General features: G+C 41.1%; 1 protein-coding gene across 8 annotated transcripts in view; it reads right to left on the minus strand.

Moving 5' to 3' along the window:
- Positions 1-1588: 1588 nt before the first annotated feature.
- Positions 1589-27647, minus strand: part of Gm4724 (predicted gene 4724) — a 286090-nt gene continuing 260031 nt past the window's right edge. Inside the window, exons 1-6 of one of the 8 annotated variants that reach the window (XM_030246019.1) lie at positions 19250-19424; positions 15732-15786; positions 14325-14426; positions 8581-8707; positions 8315-8375; positions 2981-7157 (exon numbers count right to left, since the gene is read on the minus strand). In XM_030246019.1, the coding sequence (XP_030101879.1) occupies positions 5852-7157; positions 8315-8375; positions 8581-8614 (1401 nt within the window). In that variant the 5' untranslated portion in view covers positions 8615-8707; positions 14325-14426; positions 15732-15786; positions 19250-19424 and the 3' untranslated portion in view covers positions 2981-5851. Of the gene's footprint in view, positions 8376-8580; positions 8708-14324; positions 14427-15731; positions 15787-19249; positions 19434-27647 lie in introns of those variants that run through there. The other 7 variants (NM_001256480.1, XM_030246021.1, XM_030246017.1 and 4 more) reach the window with 7 other exon arrangements.

A 27647-nucleotide genomic window follows, 5' to 3' on the forward strand; every position in this document is an offset into this window, starting at 1 on the left:
GTTGTCTCAACCTATTGTTTTTTAATGATGTAAAGAAAGTGAGTGTTTGGCTGAACTATTCCTGTGTAATGCCTATACTCTGCCTGATATGCAAACCTGCTGCAGCATTGCCCTCATTAAGGGGTCTGGGCAATCCACTATGAGCTTTTAAATGTAAGGTGTATGCCACCACTGCCAGGTTGATTATAGGTTGACTGCTCTATTTTGCCCCTGACAACCATATAAAAGCTCGCCGAACAGGCACGCGGGTCACCACCTCTCCTTAGGGTCTGGGATGACCCCAGTTTAGTGGAACAATAAATTCCTCTTGCTTTTTCCATTGATTCCAGCCCCACATGGTTCACTCACAGGTCCCCAGTAAGCTAAGGCTCCCGGGAGTCTTACAACCCAACAAGACCAACAGTCTCAAGAAACCTTGACCTTGGAAATCTCTCAGACTCTGAGCCAGCAACCAGGCAGCATACACTTGTTGGTCCAAAGTCCCCAACATATATACAGAGGAGGACTGCCTGGCCCGGACTCAGGGAGGGAAGACACACCTAATCCTTGAGAGACTTGAAGTCCCAAGGATTGGGGAGGCCTGGCAGGATGTTGTTGAATGGTTGTGGGTGTGAGGACACCCTCATGGAGATGTACAGAGGGGTCGGGATATGGGATGAGAAACTGTAAGTGGTTGGAATTGGGGGGTGATAATGACTGGAGTATAATTAAAGAATAAACATAATTAAAAAATCTCCATTCTGGTTGTTTGAAATATGTCTTAAATTCTAAGGGAAACTCTCCCTTAATCTTAACTACAGTCTTAATTGTCTATAATCCTATCCACTAAATATAATGTGACCTAGGTAACATAAAGAGAAAGTGCCAACAGAGAAGGTGCACAGAAGTCTGGAGTTCAGATCCACCTCCTGATTCCTGGGGTCAGAGCCCTCCCTGGAGGCCGACTCCCCTCTCGCAGGGAAAGTGTCTAGGGTTCTGGGTGTTAGGTCTGTCTTCTGGCTGAGGATGAAGGCCTGTAGGGACCTTGTTCAAGAAGCTTAGTTACTTCTGCTGCCCACTTACTCTCCTGCATAAACAGTTCTCAGTGATCCCAAGATTCTGGATGTGCTAGAGCCTGCCTTTGTTCTTTGACCCTGTTGCTGCTAGCACAAGACCCACTGGATTTTTTGGAAGTGATGTTGCATTCCACTCACCAGTGATCTCAAGGACCAGAGTGTGCTAGGGGGCCTTCAGCATAAAGAGTCCTCTGGGGACCTTTGGGCCCTCTGCTGAGATCTGGCCAAAGATTGCATGGGGGTGGGAGAGGGTGGCTCCAACCAGAAGTTAACCTCAGTCGCTGGTCATGCTGCTGTCCTTTGTCCCTGTTCCTACTATTACAAGACCCTCTGTATTTTTTGGAACTTATCTTGCATTCCACTTACCAGTGATCTCAAGGACCTGGGTGTGCTAGGGTGCCAGCCATGTGGAGAATCCTCTGCAGACATTAGGGCCCTTCACAGAGATTGCCTCAAACACTCTTACACAATCACCACCTGCTCATTTTTCCTTAAAAGAAGTTAAAACAAATCTCATCGATTTCTCTCTATTCTTTTTTTCTGATTATAGCTCTGGGCAGCCTCTACCATCTACCTCTGTTGTTGCTTTCTGAGCAGCCTGTCTCTTTGTACTGCACCTCCAAGCTTAAACTATTTGAGGCAGACAGAAATCTTTTAGAAGGGCTCATGGTGGAAGAGGGCTCATGGAAAATCCAGACCAACAAGGACGTCTGGATCAGCTTGGGACATTTTTCTGAGTCCCAGCTCATTCCACAAATCCAAGAATTATGCATACCATTTTAGCTCAACTTTTGTTTTAGTTGTGAACCTGCACAGCTAGTGAGGACTCAAATGGCTCAGCAAAACAAGCGAATCCACTAAGAAACCAATTTTCCTCATCCCTTAATTTCACATCTTAGCATTTGTTTTTCATTTGAGAATCCCCAATTAGTTTTTAATATTGCATTCCATCCTATAGTTGTGATGCCTTCTGTAGACTCAGTTGGTTACTCTGCTCTACTATAAAATGCCACTTGTTTAAGTTCTTAGCTCAGCATACAAGTACTTTGGAGTCTGAAATGAAAGACAAACAGCATTATGTAATATGCCAAATCAGCTCATTGGCTGGGACACTACCAAACATCCACATTGCTATTGGTTCCCCTGTGATACACCTAATTTCCTAAATCTAGAGGCCATCTTTGCTTCTCCAGAACCAATCAGAGGAGGGAACACTGGGGTCACTCTTTCCTAGCTTTTATGTGGCTGGTATTGAGTCTTTCCCAGCTCTGAAGCTGGCATCCAAATCCTTTACTGGCATGGAGATCCTCTTTGTTTCCCTTGCCATGAATCCAAAAGTTCTGCCTTTGTTGCCTGCCTAGCCATTGGCTGCTGGCACTTTTGTTACCCATTTATAATCAGCTTGGGGCAGGGAATCTCAGTGTCCCAGTACAGGATTATCATGAAATTTGGGAAGAATTTAACAGGAGTAGCATAAGAATCAATACACAATTGGGAATTAGCAGAAAAACAAATCAAATCCAAACACCAGGCCCTAAGTATTGCCTTTTTGTTATTATCCTGAATTTAATCATATGGTGAAACTAAGTTCGTTTCCAAGGATTAGGTATTGTGGAGATCCAACCTCACTTTACTCATATTTTCTTTTTAAAACATAATGACTGTCTCTAACAATGCTTTCTGCTTTTCATTGTGCCCCTCAAAACATAAGACCTGTACTTTACCACCAAAGAACAAATCCATATGATTAGTTAAGCTATAACACCCATAATATATAACAGATGACACTGTAAACTACATAAGCCCCTATCCCTAAATCCTGATTGGTGTGAAAATAAAGGTATAATTTGGAAGGAATGTTTCTGTCTGATCCTCCTTTTTTAAAAAAAAATTAATTTTATTTCTTCATTTCTTTATTGTCTAACCTTTTTTTTACAATCCATACCTTATACCCCTTGTCTTATTCATGGTTTCTATTCCTACACAAACATCATGACCAAGAAGCAAGTTGGGGAGGAAAGGGTTTATTTGGCTTACACTTTCATACTGCTTACTGTTCATCACCAAGGAAGTCGGGACTGGAACTCAAGCAGGTCAAGAAGCAGGAACTGATGCAGAGGCCACAGAAGGATGTTTCTTTACTAGCTTGCTTCACCTGGCTTGCTCAGACTGCTGTCTTAGAGAACCCAAGACTACCAGTGCAGAGAGATGGTCCCACCCACAAGGGGCCTTTCCCCTTGATCACTAATTGAGAAAATGTCTTACATCTGGATCTCATGGAGGCATTTCCCAACTGAAGCTCCTTTCTCTGTGATAACTTCAGCTTGTGTCAAGTTGACACAAAATTAGCCAGTATAATTGACACCTTGTCAATTTGACACGCAAACACATCACTAGTAATGCTCAACTCTTAGTTTCTTATTCATGCCCAAGATATACACAACTTTGAAAGCCCCACAGACTTTACATATTAAAAGTTCAATGCTTTTAAAATATCCAATATCCTTCAAAATCCAAAGCCTTTTACAATGGAATCCACTAAAATACTTGTTTCCTTCAAGAGGGAAAAACATCAGGGCACAGTCACAATCAAAAGTAAAAATTAAACTCCAACTGTCCAATGTCTGGGATCCAACTCACAATCTTTTGGACAACTCCAAAAGAACCAAGGGCTTGGGTCACTTTTCCAACCCTGTCCTTTGTAGCACACAACTTGTCCTCTATGCTCCAGATGCATGTACTTTACTGCTGCTGCTGTTCTTCGTGGTCAATCATGGACCTGTCAACTCCAACACACTGCATGATCTCTTCAGTACTGGGCCATCAATTTCACCTGAGTCTGCACCTTCACCAGTGGCCTTCCATGGCCTCTCAAACTGCTGGGCCTTAGCTGATCTGCATTATCCCTTCATGCCTTCAAAACCAGTACCACGAGGGTAAGACTTACACACTACCAAGTCCAGCCACAGCACAAGGTACCACCTTGATTATCTCTAGAACACTTCCTCTGTGCTCTCAGAAAACACTTCACAGATGATGCCACTTCAATAATGCTGGTTTCTTCTTAATCACTGCTAATTTCTTAGCTCCAGCTAACCAGCATCAACAGTCCCAGTAATGCAAAGTTTTCACTCTAGAAATTCTATTATCTTGTTAATCACAGCTGATTCTTCAGCCCCAGTTAACCAGAACCACAGAATCTTCACAAAGTAACAATGGCCCTGAAAAGAGGCTTTAATTTTCCCTCTGAAATTTCACAAGCCAGGCTTCCATCTTCTGCACGATTCTCAACATTATCTTCCAAGCTCCTACACAACATCCCACAGCGTTCTTAACACAGAATGGATCTTCTAACCCAAAGTTCCAAAGTCCTTCCACAGTCCTCCCAAAACATGGTCAGGTTGTCACAGGAATTCCCCACTCCTGATACCAATTTGTCTTAGTCAGGGTTTCTATTCCTGCATAAACATTATGACCAAGAAGCAGTTGGGGAGGAAAGGGAATCCACTCACAATTTCCACATTGATATTCATACCAAAGGATGTCAGGACTGTAACTCAAGCAAGACAATAAGAAACATTTCTTGTATCCCCTTGAACTTTGTATGATTATTTTCAGGATTATAAAGAATTAGAAATGTTTAAAGGCTTCCCCATATTGAATGCATTTATGGGTTTCCCATTCATAATGATGAAGATTTGGGAAATCTGAAAAGGTTTCACCATATTATATTCCTAAATTTATTTGCAGTATGAATTGTTTCATTGTGAAGACTCTAAAATATTCAAAAAGTTTCACCATATTAAACACACTCAGCCTTTTGTTACATTTTGTTTTCTTTTGTGTCTTTGAATATGACTGACAAGTGAAAGCAATACCACATGGCTTGTAGACATCGGATTTCTCACCTCTATGTCTTCTTTTATGTATTTGAAGATTTTAATGCACAAGGCTCTGTTCACTTGTTCATTTCATAGTGTTTTTCTCAACTGTGTCTCTTTTTATTTACTTAGAGACTACTGTGACTTATAAAATGTTTACCACATTGCCTATATTCATAGGGTTTCTATCTAGTGTGTATACTTTTGTGTTGGGAGATGACTCTTTTGTACAATTGCTTTCCCTAATTGGTGTTATTCAGAGGATTTCTCAAAACCTCATGTTCCTTACAGATTTGAAGATGATTGTGATGTAGAAGTGTTTTAAAACATTGCCAATATTCATAGGGTTTCTCTCCTGTATGTGTTCCTTTATATATTTGGAGGCCACTGCTTTGTGAAAAAGCTATAAAAGCACCATTGCTAACATTCAAAAATCTCTCTCCTATACGTGCTCTTTCATGATTTTGTTGATGACTGCTTTTTGAAAAAGTTTAACCACATTGGTTAAAATCAAAGCATTTCTCTCAACTATATGTGCTTTTATGTGTGTAAAGACTATTGGTTTTCGAAAAAGGTTAAACACATTGGTTACGTTTAAAAGGTTCCTCTCTGGTATATGTTCATTTATGTACTTGGAGATCAATGCTTGCTGCAAAGGCTTTATAACATCAGATACCTACATAGAGTTTCTCTCCTGTATGGTCTTTTCTCTTTAAAGGTCACTCCTTTCTGCAAAGACTTTACCACATTGGTTACATTCCTGGGTTTTTCAGCTGTGTGTGTTCGATTATGATATTCAAGACCACTGCTTCCTTCAAAGGATTTACCACCTTGGTTTCATTCATATGGTGTCTTTCGTGTATGTGATCTTTTATGGCATTGGAGACCACTGCTTCCTGCAAAGGCTTTACCATACTAGTTACATTCATATTGTCTCTCTCCTGTATATGTTCGCTTATGGATTCGGAGAGAACTGCTTTGTGCAAAGGCTTTACCACAGTGGTTACATTCATAGGGTTTCTCTCCTGTATGAGTTCGTTTATGTTTTTGGAGGTCACAACTTCTTGCAAAAGCTTTTCCACATTGGTTACATTCATAGGGTTTCTCTCCGGTATGTGTTCGCTTATGTATTTGGAGGACTCTCCTTGTTATAAAAGCTTTACCACATTGGTTACATTCATAGGGTTTCTCTCCTGTATGTGTTCGGTTATGGATTTGGAGAGTACTGCTTTCTGCAAAGGCTTTACCACATTGGTTACATTCATAGGGTTTCTCTCCTGTATGTGTTCGCTTATGTATTCGGAGATGACAGCTTCTTGCAAAGGCTTTACCACATTGTTTACATTTATAGGGTTTCTCTCCTGTATGTGTTCGCTTATGCATTTGGAGAGTATAGATTACTGCAAAGGCTTTACCACATTGTTTACATTCATAGGGTTTGTCTCCTGTATGTGTTCGCTTATGCATTTGGAGAGTATAGATTACTGCAAAGGCTTTACCACACTGTTTACATTCATAGGGTTTGTCTCCTGTATGTGTTCGCTCATGTTTGTGGAGATGACTGCTATGTGCAAAGGCTTTACCACATTGTTTACATTCATAGGGTTTCTCTCCTGTATGTGTTCGTTTATGTTTTTGGAGGTCACCACTTCTTGCAAAGGCTTTTCCACATTGGTTACATTCATAGGGTTTCTCTCCTGTATGTGTTCGCTTATGTATTCGGAGATGACTGCTTTGTGAAAAGGCTTTACCACATTGTTTACATTCATAGGGTTTCTCTCCTGTATGTGTTCGTTTATGTTTTTGGAGTTCACCACTACTTGCAAAGGCTTTTCCACATTGGTTACATTCATAGGGTTTCTCTCCTGTATGTGTTCGCTTATGTATTTGGAGGTTAATCCTTCTTTTAAAAGCTTTACCACATTGGTTACATTCATACTGTTTCTCTCCTGCATGTGTTCGATTATGTATTTGGAGATGACAGCTTCTTGCAAAGACTTTACCACATTGTTTACAGTCATAGGGTTTCTCTCCTGTATGTGTTCGCTTATGTATTTGCAGGACATTCCATGTTCTAAAGTCCTTACCACATTGGTTACAGTCATGGTGTTTCTCTCCATTATGTTTAATTTGATGCCTTTGTCTACCACTCTCATATGCAAAGGCTTTACCACATTGAATAAACTCAGAGGGTTGCTCTGCAGAACAACTTCTTTCATGCCTGCAAATAAAATTTGCACACGTGAAATCTTTCTTACACTGATTATACTGATGAGTCTTTTTATCTGTATGAATTGTTTTAAATTTTGGTTTCATTGAACAGAGCAATCTAATGTTAACATAATATTACTTTGTTTATATTCAAAGGAGTTCTACTAAATTATGAATTGTTTTACATCTTCGAGGATATATGAAATGGGAACAGTATTGATTATCTGGCTCACATTTATAACATACTTTTTCTATAAAAGGTTACTCACATATTTGAAAAAAAACAGGAAGAACTCACAGTGTTTGCACAATTATTGCATTCACAAATTTTGTTATCATGAGAGTAATACTACATTTGGAATATGAACAAATGCAAAAGAAAAAAAAAATTCTACTGCCTTAATTCTCATTACTATTTTCAGCAGTTAGAGTTGGTAAATGTCCCCAGCAATGTTCGGAAACAAATTTTTTATAAACTTATATAGCACATTTAGTATGTTGTTCAAAATATGTTATACTGCATATCCTCTAATTGTTCTGGAAAAGTGAAAGGTATGTGGCTTCTTTCAATGCCCCAGTGATCACAAGGCTTGTATCAATCGTAACCTATGACATCCACATCAAAAGAAGAATAACAAGTGAAAATTCCACATTACATTCACAGCTGACTTTTTTTTGTCACAGAGATGTGGTACAGAGATTAAGGTTTTTCCACAAAACCATTTTTGAATCTTATGAACTGTTCATCTCACTAAATTTAGCAATGTTATTACAAGTATATCATTGAGCTCAGATACACTATGGATTATTTGCTCATTACTAGGTTTTAGACATATACTTGTCACCTAATCACTGTGTGTTCCTTTTGCAATAGCTAAGCGATATGAGACTGAAGACACTCACACTTGTATAGCATGGCTGTACTAGGCTTGATTTAAACAGTAACATACCTGTTAAGCCATTATTTCTCTGTCTTTGACCTAATGGAATGTCTTGCAAACAACAGTTACATATCTGCCATAAACATATATGATTTTTATGAAAGTCAGTAAACATCCATCACTGAAAGCAGTGCTTATTGTACCCTATTGGTTTTCTTTACTACTTGTAGCACAAGTTAAACTTTCTTCATAGGCATTTTCTCCTCAGCTTGCAGAGTAAAATTACCTTCCATGACTTCTAGAAGTTTGAAAATGGTCTTCAATCGTATGTTCTTCCCAAATGTAACCTAAACCCAGTACCAGAGAAAGTATGTTACATTATTGGCAATTAAACAGTATTTAAGTTATTAACTCCATTGAACTTTAAAACCATGAGTGATTTATTCATCATATTCTTCCTCATTCTCAATTGAAATTATAAAAACAAATAAAATAACAAAGAAACAGTTGTGCATACATGTTATAAAGTAAATAAAAAAATCATAATATTACCTATAGCTGTGAGATTCTTATAGGTCTCTAGCATCACACCCTTGTAGAGACTCTTCTGAGAAGGATCCAGCAAAGCCCACTCATCCTGAGTGAAGTTCACATGCACGTCATCATAGGTGACTAAATCCTAAAAGATTCGATACGTGTGAATATTAAAAAATATGATACAGACAACAGTGTAAAGGTGTACTTCAAAATGAGTATTCGCTGACTGCCCTGCCCACCCACATAGTACTTTTTATCCAGTCTTTCACAGTTGGACAACAAAAACTTAAGTAAATAAATGATCTCTGGGAACCTGATGCCTTAGTATTAAGATGTTAATACATGGAACCATGTAGAATGCTGCTAGACCTTCACCCATATTTTGTTCCCTGAGACCCAATATGCAAGAGTGCCCTTAGGACTGCAGTTTCCTCTCACCTGTCCATGCTACCTGCAGATACAAAAGACCTTTTCCATCTCCCCTTCCTTTCTTGCCACATGTCTGTGTCTTAGCCCCCAAGTATGGGCAGACACACCCTTCTCAACCATAGCCAGTACTCCCGAAGAACAAGCAATCTGTCTAAAGACCAAGACCATTATCTGTTATCCTAGACATAATTCTCATAGTAGCCCACAGAACTGCAACACAATATCAGGGAAAGCTTCCTCTGCCCATTTCCATGTGGCCAATTTTCAACTTTTCTTCAATAACTAATACAACTACACCAGGAACAATGTGAACTTGACCAATGTTACCTGTGCTAGTATGTGTATAGAAATAAAATCATATTTCCTGACTCCGATAAAAATAACATAAATAAGTGACCCTGAAACTGTTATAAATCTGACCCTCCAGATACTACTGATCTGTCTTCAAACAGAGAGGCCCCATGCTCTAGAGTTCTCATTGAAATTGTTGATGATGAGAAAGTTGGACTATGGCTCAATAGCTGTTCATGACCCTTAGTAATTTCATGTTAAACCAGCCCCACCGAAGTATACAAAACAATGCTGAATGATAATTTAATGTCTGCTTCCTGCCATATGCATTATGTTCCAATCTGTCCTATCCACCCACCCAGCACCATCAACACCTGAGAAACTTCTGCATGTCAGAAGCTTTTTTTTGTAACCAAGAATTGAAGTTCTGTGAATCATTGCATTTTGACAATAGTTAACAGAAAGATAAAAGGAATCTAATCAAATATTTCTGAAGGATGATCGTGATCAGCTCTTTACTACTAACTTCTAAAGTATTTATAAAACTAGTCACACAAAACTGAATACAGAAGGGTCAGAAATTCTAGAAATCAAACCATTGCTTTTCCAATGTTGTCCTACTACACACCAAAGGCAATTCCTGTATATACACACTGCATAGTGACATTTAAGTTTCATACCTTGCCACTCCCAGGGCTACCGAGCCTCTGGGAGCCCTGTAAATCCACACTTAGGAAGAGTCAAAGGACGAGGAGCTCTGTTATGATCACCACATGGACCAACAGAACCACACTCTGACCCACAGTCCATTTAGAACCAGCAGATCAGACTCAAATAGCTCGCAGACTTGCTCCTCCTGTATTCTCAGTGGAGATTACTATAATAACCAGGGGATGGCTTGTAGTCTTCCAGGCAGCTTGTAACACATGCATCTGAGGAGAATCTTGTAAAGAACCTGTAAGCTACCTTCCCCTAGTGTTCCTGATTGTTAGTCCTGCCCAAAGTCCCTCATTAACTTGGAAAAGCCAGCAGGGCCTCAGGGCAACAGCAGCTCCTCTACTGTGGGATCACTGAGCAAAAGACTCAGACAGCTGAAACCTTCCAAGCTCAACTGTTACACCCTACAAGCAGACATAGCCCTAGTCTGGAAAATTTACATTGAAAAGAATATTCTAGTCCTGCAGACCAAGTATTTTCCATTTAAAAGGCCTAGGGTCCTTTCTTTGTATATTCAATTATGCATGCAGCCAACTCTTCTTCATAGTGGGGAGGTCCTGCAGACAAACTGGGATCAAATTCATACATTAACAATATTAAAAGTAAAAGTGGCTATGAATTTTAAAGATAGAAACTTTTAATGGGCAAAAAAAAAAAAAAGGAAGAAAATGAAGAAATAAAATGTAAAGACATCACTGCTCCTAGGTATGGTAGAGGAGAAAGTATATTATACACAAAAGAGTGAACATAGCCAGACCCAGTTATACCTGGGATAATACAGAGTAGACATGACCTGGGACCTTGTGGAGAGAGGAAGGAGGGCAGAAGCAAGAGTCAGATCAGGATGATTAATGATAGATGAAAAGTCCAGTTCCTAAATGATTGAATTGCATAAGGAATGGCAGCTGGGAGATTGGCAGTCCTACTGCTGGGGTAGATGGTGAGGTATGCCAGCAATATGGTGTCACAACGAGGGCCTGTGATCTCATTTGACATTGCCCTAATCTGAAAAATGCCTGAAGATGACCAGTATGGAATTTTACTGATTGTGTAAAATTGATTACTTGACTCCTCACGGTGAATGTCAACTACTGCCAAAGCAGAAAGACCTCACCTACTGTACTGGCTAGTTTTGTGTCAACTTGACACAGCTGGAGTTATCACAGAGAAAGGAGCTTCAGTTGAGGAAATGCCTCCATGAGGTCCAACTGTAAGGCATTTTCTCAATTAGTGATCAAGGGGGAAAGGCCCCTTGTGGGTGGGACCATCCCTGGGCTGGTAGTCTTGGGTTCTATAAGAGAGCAGGCTGAGCAAGCCAGGGGAAGCAAGCCAGTAAAGAACATCCCTCCATGGCCTCTGCATCAGCTCCTGCTTTCTGACCTGCTTGAGTTCCAGTCCTGACTTCCTTTGGTGATGAACAGCAGGGTGGAAGTGTAAGCCGAATAAACCCTTTCCTCCCCAACTTGCTTCTTGGTCATCATGTTTGTGGAGGAATAGAAACCCTGACTAAGACAAATTGGTACCAGCAGAGTGGGGTATTCCTGTGACAACCTGACCATGTTTTGGGGAGGACTGTGGAAGGACTTTGGAACTCCGGGCTTGAAGATCCATCCGTTGTTAAGAGCTCTGTCGGATGTTGTGTAGGAGCTTGGAAGATAGTGTTGAGAACACTGCAGAAGATGGAGGTCTGGTTTGTGAAATTTCAGAGGGAAATTAAAGACTCTTTTCAGGGCCATTGCTGTTTTGAATGTGAAGATTCTGTAGTTCTGGTTAGCTGGGGCTGAAGAATCAGCTGTCATTAACAAGATACCAGAACTACTAAAGCAAAAACTTTGCATTACTGGGACTATTGATGCTGGTTAGCTGGAGCTAAGAAATTAGCGGTGATTAAGAAGAGACCAGCATCATTGAGGTGACATCTTCTGGGAAGTGTTTTCTGAAAGCACAAAGAGGCTGTGTTCCAGAGATGGCCAAGGTTGTACTCCTGCTGCAGCAGGACTTAGTAATATGTAAGGGTCACCCAGGTGGTACTGGTTTTGAAGGCATGAAGGGGTCACGCAAAGCAGCTGAGGCTCGGCACTGTGAGAGGCCATGGAAGGCCATTGGTGAAGGTGCAGCCTCAGTTGCAATTGAAGGCCCAGGATTGAAAGGGTCATGCAGTATTTTGGAGATGCCAGTACCATGAGATGACCACCAAGAGCAGCAGCAGCAGTTGAGTACAGGCATCTGGAGCCTAGAGGATGACGCCTGTGCTACAAAGGGCCTGGCTGGAGAAGTGACCCAAGCCCTTGGAGGACCCCAGAAGATCGTGAGTTGGATCCCAGACATTGGACGGTTGGAGATTGACTTTTGCTTTTGATTGTGACTGTGCCCTGATATTTTTCCTCTTGAAGGAAGAAACTGTTTTAGTGGAGCCCACAGTTAAGAGACTTTTAATTGTAAATAGACTTTGGATTTTAAAAGAGATGGATATTTTAAAGAGATTGAAATTTTAAGAATATGTAAAGACTGTGGGACATTTAAAGTTATTTAGATCTTGGGGATGAATAAGAATGTAAGGGTTGAGGCTTACTAGTGATGTGTTTGTGTGTCAAGTTGACAAGGGGTCAATTGTACTGGCTAGTTTTGTGTCAACTTGACACAGCTGGAGTTATCACAGAGAAAGGAGCTTCAGTTGAGGAAATGCCTCCATGAGGTCCAACTGTAAGGCATTTTCTCAATTAGTGATCAAGGGGGAAAGGCCCCTTGTGGGTGGGACCATCCCTGGGCTGGTAGTCTTGGGTTCTATAAGAGAGCAGGCTGAGCAAGCCAGGGGAAGCAAGCCAGTAAAGAACATCCCTCCATGGCCTCTGCATCAGCTCCTGCTTTCTGACCTGCTTGAGTTCCAGTCCTGACTTCCTTTGGTGATGAACAGCAGGGTGGAAGTGTAAGCCGAATAAACCCTTTCCTCCCCAACTTGCTTCTTGGTCAGCATGTTTGTGCAGGAATAGAAACCCTGACTAAGACACCTACCTTATTCCTCCTCCATTTCTGTGCTGCAAGTAGACCAGCTTCAAAGTTGGTCAGTGAACTCAACCTTATACCTGTCCCTCTTTATTTGTAACCCCCTAATTTGTAACCCTGTAACCCAGGGAGGTTAGACAACACTCATTCCCTGGTGTCTTTTGTCTCACTGATCAGTCAGAACCCAGCCTGAAAGCAGTTGTAGGACTGTTTTCCAAGCCCTGGGCAGCAGAGGCTGGAAGAGGAGTTCAAAGCAAGTTTTAACTACATGACATAAAGAAAGTAGGAGCTACAGGAGATGTTTCTCTAAACAGACAGATATGAAATCTCTTTAAAAATAGGAATGAAATTCTTAATTAGGGGAAATATTGGAGAATAGAAACACGTAAGACGTCAAATCACCTATGCATAATGAAAATGAAATTCAGAAAAGTAATACCAAAATTTAATATTTAAAAAGATCAATATAATTGAAAAAATATATTCCTGTACTGATTTGAAAAAGATCAGGCCCTTCCTGGTAGAAGGAATGTCATTAATAAGATAGCATTTGACCTTGCCCCTATGTGCTTTGTTAACTACTGAGACCTATAATGTGACACACACAGTTACAAGTAATGGCATGTGTTTTACATTTTTGAGCTCACTTAAATATGTCACCCAAGGATTGCACATGTTTATCTAATACAGATCCTGAAATGGGAATTCATTACTAATTGGTTCTAGCTAACCTGCCCAAATTAAACACCCACCAATCAGATTTTACTAAACTATATCCATAAATTAATATAATCTGTGAAGTTATCAAATTATTCTCACTGCCCTAATCAGGTCCTTCTCCATAACAGTGACCCCTGCAGCATACTCCCCTCTGGTCTGTGACCTAGCTCTTGTCAGCACTGTTTTATCTGACAGTGTACACAGTAAGCTGTTTCTCTGGTTCTCATCCTGCCAAGTGTATTTCCACACACAAGCCCCTGCCACAAAGGTTTTGTCCAGATGCAGGCTTATAATAAAGTTACTCAGAGGCCACAGCCTGGTCCAAAAGGAGAGACTAAGTCCACAAGGGACCTCACAGGTGGCCCCATCTGTCTGGCTGAGGCTTACCATCCTGCCTCTGGGAAGACCTATTATACAGGCATCCTTTGCTAAGATGTTTGCTCACCCCACTTCGTTGGAGATGAAGTTGCACTTACCATGTCTGAAGTTCTAAGCTTGCCTGAGCTAATCTCACAGCATTCAGTAAAAATAATAAGAACCGATTCCACAGAAAATCTGAGAGCAGCTGAGTTACACAGAGAAACTTGCAGGCTTAGTACCTGGAAGAGTCACCTCCTCTTCTGCCTGGCAACTCCATGTGGAGGTTTTGATTGGCCATTGAGTCTTGAGTGACATGAGGACCATGCTTAGGGTCAGAGTGTCTGTAGGGACACAGCACAATGGTTCGAGCCTGGGCAAATCCTTTTCCATATCTGCAGATTTCCAGTTCAGTAGCACTAGTGTGTCTCCTCCAATGGCCTACCTGTCTGATCCCCTGCCAAGCCCTTCTGAGGGGCTAAGATTCTTGATCCCTGCTGCTTACCTGCCTGCCTCTCCACCTTTCTGGTCAGTGACCCTGGGTTCACTGCTTTGAAAGGTTGGAGCTTGCCTGAGCTCCAAATCCAGCGCTCAGGAGGCATTTCCCCTTCTTCCTCCTGGAATCAAGCTGGGTAGCTTGCATACCCCATCAATCAGCTGACACTGGAGTTACCAAACTGTCCACAGGTGGTCAGTGCCAGAATATTAGCAACTGAAGAGGGATTTTAGGACACAAGATTTTGTTTTGTGGCTTCAGGCTGGGTTCAGGTAAATTGCAAGTACTTTCTACCTAATGGCTATGAGACAAGGCTCAGAGCAAAGCAGGACACATGTCACTGAGGAGCACTCAGTGCATTAATCAGAACAATTGTCCTCACTGGGTTGGTAAAACAAACATAACAACAACAAACCCACACCTATATTAGTAAAATATATCACTGTTCTGATTTGAAAAAGACCAGGCCCTTCTTGGTAGAAGGAATGGCATTAATAAGATAGTGTTTGACCTTGCCCCTAAGTGCTTTGTTAACTACTGATGTCTACAATGTGACACACACAGCTACAGATAATGTCATGTGTTTAATATTTGTGGGCTCACTTAAATATGTCACCCAAGGATTGCACATATCTCATAATACAGATCCTAAAAAGGGAATTCATTACCCACTGGTTCAAGCTAACCTGCCCAAATTAAACACCCACGAATCTAGTTTTATATACGTCCATGCATAATTAATACAATCTGTGAAATTACAAAATCATTCTCACTGCCCTAATCAGGCCCTTCTCGATAACAGTGGCCCCTGCAGCATACTCCCCTTTTCTTTGGTCTGTGACCTAGCTCTTGTCTGCACTGTTTTACCTGACAGTGTACACAGTAAGCTGTTCCTCTGGTTCTCATCCTGCCAAGTGTATTTCCACACACAAGCCCCTGCCACAAAAGTTTTTTCCAGTGCAGTCTTATAATAAAGTTACTCAGAGGCCACAGCCTGGTCCAAAAGGAGAGACTAGGTCCACAAAAGACCTCACAGGTGGCCCCATCTGTCTGGCTGATGCTTACCATCCTGGCTCTGGGAAGACCTAGTACACAGGCATCCTTTGCTAAGATGCTAGCTCCTCCTCTTTGTGGGACATGACACTGCACTTACCATGTGTGAAGTTCTGAGCTTGCTTGAGCTAAATTCACAGCATCCAGCGAAGACACTAAGAACAGATCACACAGAAACACTGAGATCAGCTGAGTTACACAGAGAAACTTGCAGGCTTGGTACCCGGAAGTCACTGCCTCTTCTAACTGGCAGCTCCATGTGGAGGTTCTGATTGGCTATTGAATCTTGAGTGACATGAGCAACACCCTTAGGTTTAGAGTTTGCTGAAGGGACACAATATAGAGTTTCCAGCCTGGGCCAATCCTTTTCCATATCTGCAGATTTCCAGTTCAGTAGCACCAATGTGTCTCCTCCAATAGCCTACCTGTCTGTTCTCCCGCCAAACCCTTGGGAGGGGCTAAGACTCCTGATCCCTGCTGCTCACCTGCCTGCCTCTCCACCTTTCTGGGCAGTGACCCTGGGTTCACTGCTTGGAGCTTGCCTGAGCTCCAATGACAGGACTCAGGAGGCAATTTCCCTTCTTCCTCCTGGAATCAAGCTGGATAGCTTGCATATCCCATTAATCAGCTGACACTGGAGTTACCAAACTGTCCACAGGTGGTCAGTGCCAGAATATTAGCAACTGAAGAGGGATTTTTGGACACAAACTTTGTTTTGTGGCTTCAGGCTGGGTTCAGGTAAATTGCAAGTACTTTCCACCTAATGGCTATGAGACAAGGCTCAGAGCAAAGCAGGACACATGTCAGACACTGTGGAGCACTCTTGTTAATCAACTCATTGTCCTCAGTGGGTTGGTAAAACAAACATAACAACAACAAACCCACACCTATATTGGGAAAAATATATCACTGTACTGATTCGAAAAAGATCAGGCCTTTCTTGGTAGAAGGAATGGCATTAATAAGATAGTGTTTGACCTTGTTCCTATGTGCTTTGTTAACTACTGAGATCTATAATCTGACACACACAGCTCCAGCTAATGGCATGTGTTTTCCATTTCTGATACATTCTATCTATATAGTACAGATCCTAAAAGAGAAATTCATTATCACTGGCTCAAGCTAACCTGCACAAACTAAGCACCCACCAATCTAGTTTTATTTAATATCATGCATTATTTAATACATGCTGTTAAATTACAAAATTATTCACCCTGCCTGACTCTTATCCTTCTCTAGAATGGTGACACCTGGAGCAGATTCTCTTATGGTTTTATCTATGATCAAGCTATCTCCTGCCCTGTTTCACCTGACAGAGATAACAGTAAACCATTGCTCCCGTTCTTATCTAAAGGTGGAAGAAATGGAGGGTTCATTATATGACTCAAATGAGCAATTATAAAACACTTTTTTGCTACATTCTTTAACTCAAGAATTTAGGAATTTATATCAAGAGGAAAGCAAGGCCATTGTCCTGGGTAGCAGCAGACCAGGATCAAGGCTACCTGAGTCAAAATAGCTTGTCTTAGAAACATCTCTATATGGGGAAGAAGAGACAGCTCTCCCAGAACTAACATGTCACCCCAGAAAAAATCTCTCCATATAAAACTAAAATATTAATTAGGAAAAATGTCTTAATGACAGCATGGATTCAGCTGCGGCTAATGCTCAAAGACCAGGCAGCCAAAAACAGGTTTTGGATTCCACACATGCTCTCACCCATAAGTTTCTTTCCTGTTCAGTCCCCAGGTTATTTTGAACAATTTTAATATGGACTGGAGATTACAAGTCCTACTTAAGACTGCTAGGAGATTTACACAGCAAAGACCCCCAGAATCACTTATTAAGTGTCTCAGAGCCCTGAAATAGCAAGCCATTTCTCAGAGATGGGTTCCTGAGTTGGAGGTCGCAGGAGATGAGAAAAATAGCAAAAGTAGAAGGTAGAATTTACAACAGCTGCAGTGGGGACAGCTTACACAAGCTATGTCTTATGCCAAGTAAACTTTTTAAGAGTAGCATCAGCCGGGCGTGGTGGCGCACGCCTTTAACCCCAGCACTTGGGAGGCAGAGGCAGGCGGATTTCTGAGATCGAGGCCAGCCTGGTCTACAGAGTGAGTTCCAGGACAGCCAGGGCTATACAGAGAAACCCTGTCTCAAAAATAAAATCAAAAAAAAAAAAAAAAAAAAAAAAAAGAAGAGTAGCATCTTGTATCCTACTTACAGGGATAAGTGGAAAGAAATGGAGACCTCTATGAAGTTTGCAGAAGCTAGAATACACTGGGACAAATTCAGGAGAAGTCTAATAAAACAACCCTGCACAAGGGAACTGCCAAGTATCTAAAAAAAACATTACTGACCAAGCCCCCAGTGGACTTGGGGACCCTACTCAGTGCAGGGTGGCACAGAATTACTGCATGGCACAGCAGAGACAGAGGTGGAATTGACTGGCACTGCAGAAGCAGGTTTGCAACTTCCCCTCCCTGCCTGCATTCCTTTGTATTTGCTGGAACCCTCGCACCAAGGCTGGCAAGAGATCTCCGTGGAAAACCTTTGGTACCCAAGTCCACAAGCTACTAGGGCTACTGAGCTTCCCTCATCCCCATTAATCCACACTCAGGAAGGGGCAAAGGACAAGGGCCTCTGCTATGATCACCACATGGACCAACAGAACCACAGTCCTTGGAAATAGCAGAACTGACTCAGATAACTCAGGAAACTTGCTCCTCCTGGCCTGGCAAAGGAGACAATTACAATCACCATGACATGGCTTTTGGCCTTCTTCACAGTTTGCAACAGATGGCTCTGAAGAGACTCCCATAAAGAACCCCAAGCTACCTTCCACTAGGGTTCCTGATAGAGAGGCATGGACAGAGTCCCTCATTAGCCTGGAAAACACAGCTGGGACTGGGACAACAGCAGCTCCTCCACTGTAAGATCACAGAGCAAATGATTCAGACAGCTGAAGCTTTCCTGGCTCAGCAATTCCGCCACAGTTGCAGACAGAGCTCTAGTCTGGGAAATTTGCATTCACTAGAATTTTCCAGACTCCACTTATTTTCCTTTTTAAAGGCACAGAGCCTTTCTTTGCAATTAAAGAGCATTATTAAATTATACAGGCAATGTCCAGTGCAGCCATCTCTGCTTCATACTTGGGAAGCCCTGCAGCCAAACTGCAATCAAATTCACACAGTAACAAAAATTAAAAAGAAAACCTCCGGCCAGAAGGCCATCCTGTGCTCCAGCCCCGGACCTGACCAAGGACGCTGGCTCGCGTGGGAACCATTCAGTGGCCCCTATCCCCCAACTTCTCCTCCCTTTGGCCCCGAAGCCAGTGCCACCCCGGGGACCCCATTCTGTCCTAAGCTCTTCCGGGGTATCCAGCGTGGGATGCTGGAGACTGGGAACCTGGTGCCTAGAGCTGCCCTTGTCCACCACCCACCGAGTTGGGTCCGTGCCTTCCCATGGCCAGACAGCCACCCGCGGCCATGTGGAAAGCGTCCTGCAGTCCTCCCGCTCCTGCCTGCCCAGGGCAATGGAACTCTGGCCAGAAGCGAGTTCTCTCCCACTCCCCTCTTTTCCCCACACCGACGGCACCGCAGGAGATGACCTGGCACTTACCACGTTTGGAGTTCTGAGCTTGACTAACCTTCTCTCACAACACCCAGTAGAATCACGCAGAACACATCACACAGAAACTCTCATGATCGCTGAGTTACAGAAAGGAGCTTGCAAGCTTGACCTGGAAGAGCCGCCTCCTCTTCTGACTGGCAGGTCCATGTGGAGGTTCTGATTGGCTATTGAGTCTTGAGTGACATGAGCACCACCCTTAGGGTTAGAGTATGTTAAAGAGACAGGGCACAGAGGTTCCAGCTTTGGCCAAACCTTTTCCAGATCTGCAGATTTGAAGTTCATTTGCACAAGTGCCTCTCATCCAATTGCTTACCGGTCTGTCCTCCCATCAAGCCCCTGGCAGAATGTAAGACTTCACATCCCTGCTATTCAACTGCCTGCTTCTACCCCCTTATGGGCAGTAACTCTATGCTTCCCTGCTTTGCAAATTTGGAGCTTGCTTAAGCTCCAATCACAGCACTCAGAAGATATTTCCACTTCTTCCTCCTGGATTCAAGTTGGATGGCTCTCACAGTCAATAAATCAGATTACAATGGAGTTAAATCTGTCCCAAATGTGGAAATGTGCCCAGAATATTAACAATTAAGAAAGATTTTAGAAAGCAATATTTGTTTGGTGCCTTCAGGCTGGGTTCAGCTACAATGCAAGGACTGTTCACCTGGTGTTTCTGAGACAAGCCTCAGAGCAAAGCAGGAAACAACAACCACAAACCCACAGCTGTGCTATCAAAGATTCTTCTGATGAACAGAGCTGATAGAATGAATCTCTATTATATAGTTAATGCATGTATTAGAATGACTCACAGGATGCCATTCAACCAGTCCAAAAATGGCTGTCTACACATTTAAAATTTCCAATAGTGGTTCAGTTCATGTGGCTTGACGTCTCAACTAGTCTTCATTATATACCTAAATTTTCAAAATTATGCACTACTGCCAAAAAACAAACAAACAAACAAAAACAAACAAACACACACAATAACAACAACAACAAAAAGTTGTTAGAAAGAGGTAGGGCATTAAGGCAAAGAGATAGAGCTACCATCTTCAATGTCCTTTATATATGTAGGCTGTCACCATAAACTGTTGCCTAGATCCAAGGTGGATCTTATCACCCCAAAAGACCCAGATTAAAAATACTTTTCCCAGATTGAAAACTACAATTAAGAAAAATCCCTCACAGTACCCAACTCTTTCTGTTTCAGCTAATTCCAGATGTGTTCAATTTGACTGACAAGAATACCTAGCACAGCAGACAAGACAGAACAGCTTCAAAAGATTTTTCCGGTGATGGGTAAGGAGAGCACAGGAGCCATTTCCAAAGCAACGCCTTTCTTCAAGTGTGGGAGCATTGAGATTTTACTCAGGGAATCTAGACACATTTACACATAGATCTGCCTACTCCTATGAATGTTAAGTTAAATTCTTTTCTGAAGATGATCAAATGTAAAAGCTGAGATATTGAAGGGTATTCTTACCTCATAGTCATCCAGAATCATCCATAAATTATAAAAATGTTGGACATAAATGCATCTGGAAAGTACATCTTGTAGTACAGGTCTTAGCTGTAAATCAAGGGAAAGGTGAGAACTCATAATTTGAACTCCACGAAAGTGGGAGCTTGCAATATCGGCGTGTTAAGAAGAGGATAAAGCCTGAAAATGCACCCAAGTGTCACACCTCTTCCAAAAAGGCAGACCTGTGTTCCTTCCCAAACAGTTCCACAAACTAGGAAGTCTATGGGAGCCATATTAATTTAACCTATGAGTCTATGGGAGCCATATTAATTTAACTACCATCTGTCTCCTTGAAAGTAAAAACACCTGTTTACCTAACATCACTGTACCATATCCTAAAGAGAGCCTATTATGCTTTCAACACACAATGTCACAAAAGAAGCCTTACCAGAAAGAATCAGAGCATTATAAACAATAAACAGAACAAACAAGACCAAAATTCAACAGGGAATCCATCAAAACTAAAAGTTTCTTGTTCAGCAACTTGAGATTATGATGAAATTGCCTTAGCCACAAGGTCTTAGGAACTCCCACTCTTCTAGGTCTGTCACCTGAAGCACACACAGCTTTGTTTTCTCAAAGTCGCTGTCTTCTTTCAGCTTTCCTCAAAGCTTGTGTTTTTATCTCAAATCTATAATGTATAGCACTCTCTCTTATTTTATTGAAAGTAGGTTAGTGGGCTACAGGGATCATTCAGTTGTTATTAAGAGCACTGCTCAAACCCATTTCACTTCCTAGCACTCAAATGGGAGTTCACTCATCTGTAGCTACACTTCTATGAAAATACTTGAGTATAAGCTGGTACCTGGAATTGACTTGGATGGTTACATAAGTGATACATTTGCTCTAAGTCCTGACATCTAGATGTAAGATTAATGATATCAAAGTATACCTCTGTTGCCAAGGACCAAGCCTGGGCTTGGAGACTGGTAGAGAGAGAAGGGGTGTCTGGGAGCATGAAAACAAAGGACTGGTAGTCAAGTCCTGTGTCCAAGCTGTCAGTCTATGCTCTGCAGGAGACAGCTTCCCATCCTCCTTTCGCTGTATTCTGTTTTCTTTCTGATCTGCTTGCTCTGCAGGTCTCCAGACAGCTCTCTGTTTATGTTCTGCTGGAGACTCTTCACCAAGCAGCTATCTCCTGCTATTCTAAAAAATTCACTCAATAGTTCATCTCCTGCATACCATAACCAGAATCTATTATATCTCTCAAACCTGCCATTTACTCCAGTTTTCCTTTTGATTGTCTTAAGAAATAGATCCTGTGTCCACAGGAACTTAATTCTTATGAGACAGGAAGCACACATTTTCTTTTAACCTTACAAAAGGAGATCTTTGCCTGCCTCTGTGAAGCATAAAGGCTAAGATCAAACTGGCTGGGTGGGACCCAGGCCTTAAATTACCATTTCTACCACACATGAGACTAAATTTGCTCTTTCCCAGGCTGATACTGAAATCAGTAAACTGTGAGCCTTTCTAAGCATCATCATCATCAACAACAACAAAAACATTAGCTGGGTGAGATCTTCTGTGATCACCAATTACAAATCTCTTTATCTCCTTCCTTAGTATCTTTCTGAGAAGTTGGCTTTCATTCCTTTAGATCTTGATGTCCCTCATAATTTATATACATTATTATTTATTGAGAAATAATATATTTTTAATCGATGTTTTAGGGGTCTGTTCCACAGTCTTAAGGGCTGTCTTGAAAGTCCCAGCATTTACCATTTGGCTGAGACATGAGCCACACTTTTGCTTTTGGACTTGTGCTGTCTCTGATCTTCATGCACTCATTAATGTTAACAGGGAGAACATTCCTTAAAGGAGATTGTAAAATATGTGCATTATTCTGTAAACAAGCCTTAAGCTCATGGTAGTCATTAGCACTTTCAGACGCCCACATCCACTGGTCCTGTGAGAGGGGCAGAAACCATGCCATTCTGTAGTAACCAAGTTTTTATATGGTTTCCAGGGGCAGAATAGAGCATCAGCAACTAGGCACAATATGATTGGTGGAACAGTGCACCCTTTAAACTGGTCTTTAGGGAATGAGGTGACCAGGAACTTCCCTTGTCTGAAAGGGGGCAATGGTCCATCCTGTGGAATGTGTCCCCACCCACAGGTTGGTTCCTGCCCTGTGGTCTGAGAAATGTTAATTACCCTCTCCCTTATGGAGGGGCAAGTGTTTCATGACCTTCGCAAAGTTCCTGAGGTGACCTTTTCAAGAGACCTTATTGCGAAGCTGTGGATAAAGTAAGACTCTGGCAAGCATCAGCTTACAGGGAAACCCCTGAGTGAACAATGCAGAGCAGAAAATCAATGCAAAAAGCAAGAGGAATTTATTGTTTGAATGTTTTGGGATTATACTACACCTGAAGGAGAGGTGGTGACCTCGTGCAGCCCATTCATTAATTTTTTTATACAGTTTTCAGAGCAGCAGCAAGTAGACACAATGTGACTAGTGGAAGAGTGTACCCTTTAAAGAGTTTGGTCTTTATGGGCTGAGGTAGCAAGGGCTTTTCGTGGCTGCGGCGGCAGGGGGGAGTTCAGAGGAGGAGAGGTGGTGGGGGGATGCGACCTGTCTCTTCACCTTGAGGAGTGTGTCTATGTGCTCTGGGTTTCCCTTATCTGCATGTGGTCAGCAGTAGGTCCCCCCTATGGTCTGCAGAATTTAATTAAATTAGCTTCTCCCTTCTGGAGCACAGGGGTGCCTACATGTTCTATGACCATTGTCTTTTAGGAGGAAATTGTCTTTTCAGGTGTGGTGGAATTTCCCAAAGTTGTTGAGCTCAACTTTTCAGTAGCATGCAATGCATTTCTTCAGTCCAGGCACTCAGAACTCAGAAGAGATCCCTGAGATTTTGGATAGCCATTGTTACATATCAACACACACACACACACACACACACACACACACACACACACACACACAGAAACACACACACACTCACTCACACACTCACAGGAAAAGAAAAACAAATTTAATAACATGATAAAAAGAGCATTGGGGAATTGGGACAGTACTATAACCCTTAAAGTCATTTAAGATGTTTGGATCCAATGCCACACAATCATTTTCAAAAATGAATATAGCCAAACATAATAGCATGTTCTATCAATTCCAGCAGTTTGGAGGCAAATTCACATCCATGAATTTGAGGACACACTGTTCTACATAGTCATGTCCATATTTTTAAAAAATAGTTATGGTTGCACTGTCAAGAACAAAGGAGAAATGACCTAAATGATGTGAAGTTAAAAGTTATTTTATTTCCAGGCCAATCCTGCAGTCTCCTCTGAATTAGGAGAGAATAGCAGTCCCGAGTAAAAACACAGGAAATTTTCTATTTAAACTCAAGGCCAAGGTTCATAGTAGGTGATTACAAAACTAGAATTGCTGTGCAGTCAGTAATTTAGTTAAAAACCTGGCAGCTCTAAAACCATACCACGAACACTGGAAACAATTTACACCATGTAAATCTTAAGATTATTGGGGAAAAACAAGTCAAAATGAAAAGTTGTCCTTTAACATAGAACATGAGTAGAGAAAATACCGTATTAAACAATATAGAAATTACTGTATTTTTTTCTTTAGGATTAATTTGGAACAGGAAAAAGAATAGTCTTTAACTGGCCCTTAAAATATAGTTTAGATTGTTTATCATCCTTTTTTTTTTGAGACTGGTTCTCATTTATAATGCAGCTGACCTTTACTCACTAAATAAACTACTATTTACAACACTTATTGGATCTGTAATAAAGAGTAGTATTTATTTCATCCTGTGTTTTGGGCCACCATTACTTAAATGAGAGTCTTCAGTACAAGATGGACCTGATTCATGATTTGGTATTGGTTGGGTTAGAAGTAAAGGAGAATGTTCATAAAGGGGTTGCTTCTCCAGGGAAGTCTATAATTGTCAATCTTGGGATCATGCCTAACTTCAAAGACACAGGACAGAGATAAAGTTTGAACAGTATTCCATCCTGGTTCCTATAGTTGGAAGGGGAGGATTTTCTGGGTTCTGACCTTCCACACAACATGTGTATATATTTACTTTTCTATTGTTATTATAAAACACACCATGGACAAATTATAATTGAAGGCATAAAATCGGGTTTACAGTTCCAAAGTGTTAGAGTCAATTATAGCAGCAAAAACACATAGCATCAGGCAGAGATGAGAATTCATATTTTGATCCACAGGCAAGAGGTAGCTAGCAATATGGTCATGGTCAGAAGATGCTAAAACCTGAAAATGTACCCATGTGACAGACCTCTTACAAAAGGGCCACATGTATGCTCTCTGTCCCAAAGAACTCCACAAACTAAACGTAAGTTTTCAAACATATGAGTCTATGGGAACCACTCTCATTTAACTACTACAAGTTTTTTCAGAAGTAAAAACTGTTTTTATCTGACCACACTGTACCATATCCTTAAGAGAGACATTATGTTTCCAACATACAGTGTTATAATAGAAACACAGCTTACCAGAAAAAAGTCAGAAGATAGGAAAGAATGAACAGACCAAACAAGACCAAAATTCAGCAGGGAAAACACCAAAACTTATAGCTTCTTGTTCAGCAATTTGAGATTATGATGAAATTGCCCTGACTCTAAGGTCTTAGGTATTCCCACTCCTCTAGCTGTGTCACCTCCTGCATACATAGCTTCCTTTCTAAAAAACATAAATAAAAAAGATTTATTTATTACTTATATGTAAGTACACTATAGCTGTCTTCAGACACACCCGTAGAGGATGTCAGATGTCATTATAGAAGGTTCTAAGCCACCTTGTGGTTGTTGAGATTTGAACTCAAGACCTTCAAAAGAACAGTCAGTGTTCTTAACCGCTGAACCATCTCACCAGCCCCTACATAGCTTTTGCTGACAGGACCCTAACATAGCTCTCTCTTCTGAGTCTATGACAATGCCTGGCAAATACAAAAGGGGATGCTCACAGTCATCTATTGGATGGAACACAGGCCCCATAATGAAGGATTTAGAGAAAGTACCCAAGGAGCTAAAGGTGTTTGCAAAACTATAGGCAGAACAACAATATGAACTAACCAGTACCCCCTACCCAGAGCTATGCCTCTAGTTGCATATGTAGCAAAGGATGACCTAGTTGGCTATCAATGGGAGAAGAGCCCCCTTGGTATTGTGAAGATCATATGCCCCATTACAGGGGAATGCCAGGGCCAGGAAGCAGGTGTGGGTGGGTTGAGGAACAGGGCGGGGGGGGGGTATAGGGGACTTTGGGGATGGCATTTGAAATGTAAATGAAAAAATATCTAATAAAAAAAGTGGTTGAGTATACATGGAATAAGGTAATCCAGGCTTTGATCTCAAATGTAGGAAACAAAGGCATGAAGATAGAGTGATAACTTACCACAATAAATAATTAGAGGTGTTAATTTCTACACAATGGAAAATGAATCGAAAAACTGCCTTAAAGAAAAATTTAAAAGTCTATGGTATTATGGGAGAGAATCTATATTTGTGCTAATAGCAAGGAAGAAATTGCCTTGGACCTCTTCCAGAGTGATATAGCTCAGATGTGACAGGGGAAGACCCCCTGAAGATCTTGGCTACCAAAAATTAATGTTTGAGAAAATCCAACAGGCAGGCACCATGATTTGCTGTTTCCTACACATGGGAACAGCCCTGTAACTAGCCTAGACATGTAAAGTCGCTAGCCAAAACTTCAGCTAAAATTAGAACATATATATTATTGGTTATGGAACACTTAATATTCATCGTCATCCATCCTATGACATGAATGAAGATTTATTATTGATTAAATTAACACATAAAAGAATAGTTGTCTTTCACCTGCTCTAACGAGGAGCAAAAATTAATTCTTAACTGATCTGTGCTCCTTTCACATTCCATATGAATATCTTAATAGAACTGAAATCATTACTGTAAGATTCACATTTGCAGAATGTGCCCCGCCAACTAGATTCATTAGTTGGGATGTTGAGTTGACCTCTTTTTCCAGGTACCTGCCTCCTTATACTGTTTCCAGAGACTTGCTTCCAGAACAGTTTCAGAAATTGCTGCTGATTCAAAATGGACTTGATTCATCCAACCTTTCAGACAGATAACTGAACTTCAGTCAAAACCTGAGTGTTCTAAGCATGCAGAGACTGGAAAACAAATGCTTTCTTAATTCTAACCAGGTTTTCTAATTTTCGCACCCCTACTCACCCCTTTAAACTCAGCAGGACGACATTGTGCAGTCTTGTCATGCTGATCCCTGACTTTTGGGTGTGGTTATTTTATAAATTATGGTTTGGTTGTCATTTTAAGGGATGAATTAATATCTTTTTTTCTGTTCTAATTATATGAGATGTGTGTAGCCACATCATGTTTGATACTTACTGGTTTTAATAGTAATATATTTACTCCATGTCTCCATTATGGAGTATTGGCTTATAACTCATTGGGTATGATTAAAAATTTGGAACACTGGTAAGAGAAAGTTACCTTAAAACTGGTAACTCAGGGATGGAGTCATTCTAAACAACAACTAATGACATGAGCCAACCCAGGAAAGCAGGTCTCTAAACATACTTCTAAATGAAAGTAATATATTATGTAATTCTTATCCTAGAACTAAACTAATAAAAATGGATTAAAAAGAATATCTCTTTTATGAGGTATTAAAACTGTACTGTCATGCATTCATATATATGAACTTGAAAACAAACTTTGTAATGGCAAAGTAATGCTCTTGGTATTGATTTTAAAGAGAACAGATGGTTTGCACTGATAAAAACTGGGTTTTGCTTTCCAAAATTATGGTTATGCTATAATATTAAAAAGAAACTTAACAATAGAGATTCACTGCCAATGTCCCATTAGCTA

Source organism: Mus musculus, chromosome 2, assembly GCF_000001635.26.
Source record: "Mus musculus strain C57BL/6J chromosome 2, GRCm38.p6 C57BL/6J".
Lineage (NCBI taxonomy): Eukaryota > Metazoa > Chordata > Mammalia > Rodentia > Muridae > Mus > Mus musculus.